Source organism: Sabethes cyaneus, chromosome 2 (genome assembly GCF_943734655.1).
Source record: "Sabethes cyaneus chromosome 2, idSabCyanKW18_F2, whole genome shotgun sequence".
Classification (NCBI taxonomy): domain Eukaryota; kingdom Metazoa; phylum Arthropoda; class Insecta; order Diptera; family Culicidae; genus Sabethes; species Sabethes cyaneus.
The window spans coordinates 218765274-218771438 of NC_071354.1; the positions used below are offsets into that span (position 1 = coordinate 218765274).

General features: G+C 40.0%; 1 protein-coding gene across 1 annotated transcript; it reads right to left on the reverse strand.

Annotated features, from left to right (window-relative positions):
• Positions 1 to 2895: 2895 nt before the first annotated feature.
• On the reverse strand, positions 2896 to 3593 carry LOC128737779 (protein G12-like). Its single transcript, XM_053832486.1, has 2 exons — positions 3069 to 3593; positions 2896 to 3000 (listed from the first exon to the last, which is right to left on the reverse strand). Exons 1-2 carry the CDS (start codon positions 3591 to 3593, stop codon positions 2896 to 2898), a joined length of 630 nt encoding a protein of 209 aa, XP_053688461.1.
• Between the last annotated feature and the right edge of the window lie 2572 nt (positions 3594 to 6165).

The window sequence follows — 6165 nt, forward strand, 5'->3', positions numbered from 1 at the left end:
GTAACCCTATCCTCCTAGCCTCCGTTTTTAGTCTGGCGATGATTGCCTCCGCCGTCTGCAAAGGCTAGGAGTTGGCTACTCTTGCTGAAGATCGTTCCTCTCGTTTCGATGCCCGCTCGATGGATCACACCTTCAATAGCGATATTGAATAACATACAGGACAGTCCATCCCCTTGCCGTAACCCTCTGCGCGATTCGAAAGGACTTGAAAGTATCCTCGAAACGCGCACGTAACACATCACTCGTTCCAGTGTAGCTTTGATCAGCCGCGTCAATTTGTCCGGAAAACCGTACTCGTGCATTATCTGCCATAGCTGTTCGCGTTCAACGGTATCGTATGCTGCTCTGAAATCCACGAAAATATGATGCGTGGGCACGTTGTACTCTCGACATTTCTGAAGGATTTGTCGGAGAGTAAAAATTTGATCCGCAGTAGCACGGGCCCCCATAAAGCCCGCCTGATACTGCCCTACGAATTCCCTTGCTATTGGGGATAGACGACGCAACAAAATCTGGGAGAGCACCTTGTAGGCGGCGTTGACCAGTCTAGCCGGTCGCCCTTTTTGTAGATGGGACAGACTACGCCTTCCATCCACTACTCCAGTAGTTTCTCTTCTTCCCAAATCCTTGAAATCAGCCAGTAAAGTGTGTCATGGGCTTTTCCCAACTCAACCAAAATATGCTTTGGCGATGGACTTTTTCCGGCTCAACTTTAATATGGTTTGACCAGGGACTTCCCTTTCTCGAACCTTATTTAAGTCGTCCATAGCCTTTTCCTGGCTAAATTTTAATATGCGTTGACCATGACCTTTTCCTGGTTCAACCTTAATCAATCTGTAATCTTAGCTTTTTGACTAGTTAAATTTTAACAGCTTTCACCTTTTTACACCTTACAGCCACATCGTCACGCCCAGAAGCGTCCGCTGATCAATCTAACAACGAAATGACGCATCGAATAACACTTGAAACAAGAATCATAGGATTCGACTTGAAGAACACCACCACGAATAAGCGTACTAACTGATTAGCGAAGGTAACCTTCAACGATCAATTGAGAATCGAACAACTGAAAATCTGTACTTCCATGCCCACCATCCAGCTTAGATCTAAATGAAAAAGTTCCCAAAATTTCATTTTTCTTACATCAATAACACCAACGGTTCAATTTGGCCTCAGATCGCCAATGTGATATTCCATGATTTGTTATCGTGCGTGACTGCCGCGCACTCTCATTTTTGCGGGAAGCTGTCAACCAAACTCCTGTCATTTTCTCTGTGCCAGTTACACGCTGCCGTCAGCTGCCAAAATAATGCATAAACAACACATAATACATATTACAGGCAGATCGAAGTACCAGGATGTCACAAGAACAACAATTTCTTAATTGTACTGAGATTTAACAAAGGAACTTAAATATCTTTTTAGTATCTTTCGCATAAAACGCAAATTGAGTATAATTGCTCCCTAGTGACTATCTCAAAGTCACAAAAATTCGGATCTCGTACGCTTGTTTTAGCAATTTTATTTAATTTGTTATGTTTGTGATCCGTTAGCAGTATTATTGGGCAACACTAATTAGAAGAAAAATTAGTCTCAAATCAAATAGAGAGTTAAAAATTAAATCTCGTAGTGCCTACAAACGTGATTTGACTCATTATATGCTAACGCCAGACATGCGATCCTGCTCTACGTTAGAGTTAGATTCAACAGTTTTGCAGAGCAGTATTAGGACAGTTAAATTGATCAGTAGTCAGTTGAATCACACAAACACGCACAAAATTCATCGTACAGTGCAACCCTGCTCTGGTGGCTTGCAAGAAATTCAAACTTTGACATATTTTCAGCCAAATAGAATTTTAGCGCCGGAATTTCTTTTCTTTTATTATTCACCCAGCCATACCAACCGGCCATGCAACCGCGAACGAACGAACGAACAAGATTCGGGAAGTTCGTTTTTGTTTTCGACCGACCGTTTCTGCCGGATCCTATCATGCTTGTCATGCTTCACCACCAAGCCCAGACTGACTAAGCACACGCACACGTCGCAGTTAGAGTGCAAGTTTTGGAAAGCGTGCATATGTTTGGGAAAACTCGGCGAAGAAAGTGGCGGCAAATGGAAAATTCACCTGGCTTATTTTATTTGCACCCGGGAAACTTCGCCTCGGCGGTCTGAGCCAGCACCATCCGTTTATGCAAGCAAGGAAACGAAGATCGTAAAGATGGTGCCTGGCTGGCAAGGCAAACTATATAGCGAAAAGGCAAAAGTTTGTTTCCTTTTATGTCTATTTTTCCTACTTCAGTTTGTAGTTTGCACATACATACAACCTCCGTCGCTCATCCTGTCGGGCGTCTTCGCCTTGACGCTTTTGATCACCCTCACCCAGTCAGCAGAGGTTGAACTTTCTTTTTCCTCGTTATTATAAGACGAACATTTTCCGAAAGTTTTCGGGTTGATAGTTTTTCTTTCGTTTTAGCTCTTTTTTTTATTTTTATTTCGTTTCCACGTGCAACAGAACGGCACACGTTGGAAGCACGGGAAGATAAAAGCAACACACATTGCATTTCCGATGCAAATTGAGTTAGGGGAAGTGATTCGATGGGTGGGCGCTGGCCGACGCCCGCCACCGCTTGCTGCAGTAACCGGAAGTTGGAAGTCCCGTTCGAGACTAGCAGCGGCTCGTGAAGGCAAATTAATCCAGTGCACGCGATGGGATTTTTCTTTCAAGCTTATACGTATAATGGCAAATACTAAAAAAAGTACATTATCACGTCATTTAACGTTTATTTTATAACAAATGCTTTACATTTAATTATCACAAATTTGACGATAACATCAGGTTCATTGCGTCACCAAGAACGCCGTCTTCTTGTAGATTCTAGTTTTTCACGAACTTATTAGTATCCCCAGCCGAAAAATCCTTTGATGAGTTCAAAGAAGTAATCGACATCAACGCCATGTTCACGAAGTTTTGCGAGCAGGGACTGAAGCTCGGTTGAGTTCTGCAATGAGAAATAATGATTGATTAAATTCGATACTTAAGTCTTTACATACTTTTGTTAGAACTTACATTGGCAAAGTCCACCAAGCCCTGGAATTCGGTACTCTGAACCTTCTCGAAGAACGCCTTGAACTCAACACTGTTGGCCATTTTCTCATCGAACAACGCCTTCAGTTTGTCCTTTGGCAACAGAGCCAAAACCTCCTGGACCAAATCGTTCAATCCACGGGTGCTTCCAATGCGATGAACGGCGAGCAGAGGCTTAACCGGTTTCACTCCAATCAGTTTGGCCAACTCATTCAAAGCATCGTAGACGTGGACACCGGCAGCTTCCAAGTAGTTCAGAACATCGCGGACTTCCTTGAGTGCGAACACCTGATCCCAAACGGCAGCAAACTCCGGTCCCGTGATGTACTTCACCGCAGCCTGAACTTCCTTGTCGGTCAGGAAGTACCGCATGGCAACGTTGACGATGTCATCCACCGGAACCAGAGCGAGAAAGTCATCGAAATCTTCCTGCAGGGTGCGGCTCGTTGGCTGACTGAGGGCCACCGAAGCCACCAGGGCGAGGGAAATAATCGACAGGAGTTTCATCGTTGGGCAGCTTGCTGTGAGTGTTCGAAGCGAAGGTTGACGATTGTATGATGGTCAGTGATTGTGAGATCGGTTTTTATAGGAAGCATAATGCCACGTTTGTTATCGCACCTTTCGAGCAGCGGAGCACACTTAAGCGCGGAGCTTCCCGTAAGCATAGTTTCTCGGTTACTTACTGGTCATTGATAAACTCGAGTGGGTACAAATATTTCTAATGCGGGTTGGGAAGTTTTACTACCATCAAGTGGAGGTACTTCAGAACAATTTGATATTAGATTTATTGTAGTTTGATTATCATGTATGCACACAAGGTCGTTCACTAATGGAATAATGCAATTCGTAGTAGTTTTTTTCTGTAGATAAACTTTAGCGGTCAAGAACGTTTGAAATATTTCATGGCATTGTATACAATCAAAATCAGTGACAGTAGGTTTATCAGGTAATATACGAGCGATGGAAAGTCCGATTTAAGATTATGCACATGGTGAAACCAAGTTTTAAACCGTTGTACTTTGTAATTTAGTTTAGTTTGTTTATTTTCCATAATATTTCGATCAATGTTTGAAATTTTTGACTAAAAAGTTATTTAATTACATTCACTGGTATGCCCAGGCATGAAAAGAAGGTGAAGCACTTAACCTTTTAGAAGAATGTTATGGCCTTATCACATACTTATCACAAAAAACCAGTCGATTAGGTTGAAAACTCAGGGCCTTGGGGATCAGTTAGATTTAAAATTAAAGTTAAAATTAGACATGAAACTGGGATTTAAAGTAAAAATTGAACTTGAAATCGGATTTGATATAGGACGTTAAATTCTATTAATTTAGGGAGTAATTTGGGCTTCAAATATTACTTCAAATTAAACTGGAAAGCAGATTTCAATTTGGAGCACTTTGGACTGAAAGTTTAACTTGTGATTACATATGAAATCGAACTCAAAATAAATCTTGAAGTTTCTACTTGGAACTGGATACGAAATTTCACATGATAGTGTAGATGCTCCAGTAATAGAGGGTTTATGTCGAGGGATAGTATTTAAAGACAATTTGAATGCTCAATTTATCAGTCTCTTATTGAACTGTATGATAATATGGTGAGCCACACGCTATGCCCGAAGGTACTTATTTTTTAACTTGCATGCACATCAGATTTCTCTTCACAGGATGTTAGTATTAATCAAAACAATTAATTCAGAGAAGGTCTTAAAATATTCTATCTTTGGTTTTTAAAAAACTCAATTTTCAAGGTTATTTAGGGATCATCCCATCTCAAGAGATCATAACCTAAATAACCTTGAAAATTGAATTTTTCAAAAAACCCAAGATAGAATATTTTAAGACCTTCTCTGAATTAATTGTTTTGATTAATACTAGCATCCTGTGAAGAGAAATCTGAAGTGCATGTAAGTTAAATAATAAGTCCCTTCGGACATAGCGTGAGCCATAATGTTGGCTTTAAATACATACTAAAATTATTCCATATCTATAATATTGCTTTTCCTGACATTAGTCTGTGCTCCTACAGTAGTGGTAATGTTCCTCTAATGGTGGAAAATGTTCCTATAATAGTGGAATTTCGTTTACCTTAGTAACGCTTGCAGTGGGCATGGCAGTAGCTGGATAACAGCGTAGGCTTGTTAAAATGCTATTGATTGTTACGAATTTCTTAAGGGGGCATTGTACTTTTTCAATTCTGAAAAATCGAATTTTTTTATTGTTATTTGTTATTTGTACCGCGCATGTCTGGAACGATTGCACAGCGAATAAAAACTTCAATAGCGTTTTTCTCAGAACCAGGTTTTCAAAGTCGGTACCATAAATACCTCAAGAACGGCTCAAGCAATTCTCATGATTCATTTTTTTTAAAGCCAACAAAATTACCTAGTGTTTGACCTATCCTTTTTTCGATATTGCAATTTTTGTATTTTTTAGAAATGTTTAAAGTCAAATTTTTCGACGAAAAACCTTACTTTTATGTTTGAATGTCCGCCATTTTGTTATGCGTTCGAATTTTAAAAAAAGGATGGGTCAAACACGAGATAATTTAGTATACTTCCATGTAGTTCTGGAATTTTTCAATTCGGATAAGCCCCCGAGCGCCAATCCATGGTACCGCAATTCATGTTTTTTTCGAATGATCATGTTCAAGTAGCCGTAGGGGAGGGGGGAAGAGGTTCCCATATGTAAACAAAATTGTAAATATTAGTCTAAAATACAATGTTTAGAATGCAAAAAACTCGAATCGATTCACCTTCCGCGTTATCGAGAAAAAAATATTTGAAATAAGGCCAAAAATATGGTGCAAAAAGTATTATGCCCCCTTACGCAATTGCGCAATTGAAATTCTGCCGAAATTATTCTGAGATCCGTCAAAATTATGAAATGCGTAACATTTCCACTAGTTTCCACTAGTACTGGTACAACCACTATTACTGGTACATCTGCCCTATTGGAATTGACTTCAACTTGGAATTGGAAATTGAAGTTGAAATTTGACATGAAATTGGGTTTCAAATTCTACTGGACTAGACAAGAAATTAGACTTGAAATCAGAAATTAAATTTATATGT

What these genes read in the sequence shown, in the direction of transcription:
- LOC128737779 (XM_053832486.1), bottom strand. Translation starts at nt 3,593, where the DNA reads ATGAAACTCCTGTCGATTATTTCCCTCGCCCTGGTGGCTTCGGTGGCC. An exon ending in GCTTGGTGGACTTTGCCAAT is followed by an intron (nt 3,001 to 3,068) that starts GTAAGTTCTAAC and finishes TTCTCATTGCAG; the next exon opens with AACTCAACCGAGCTTCAGTC.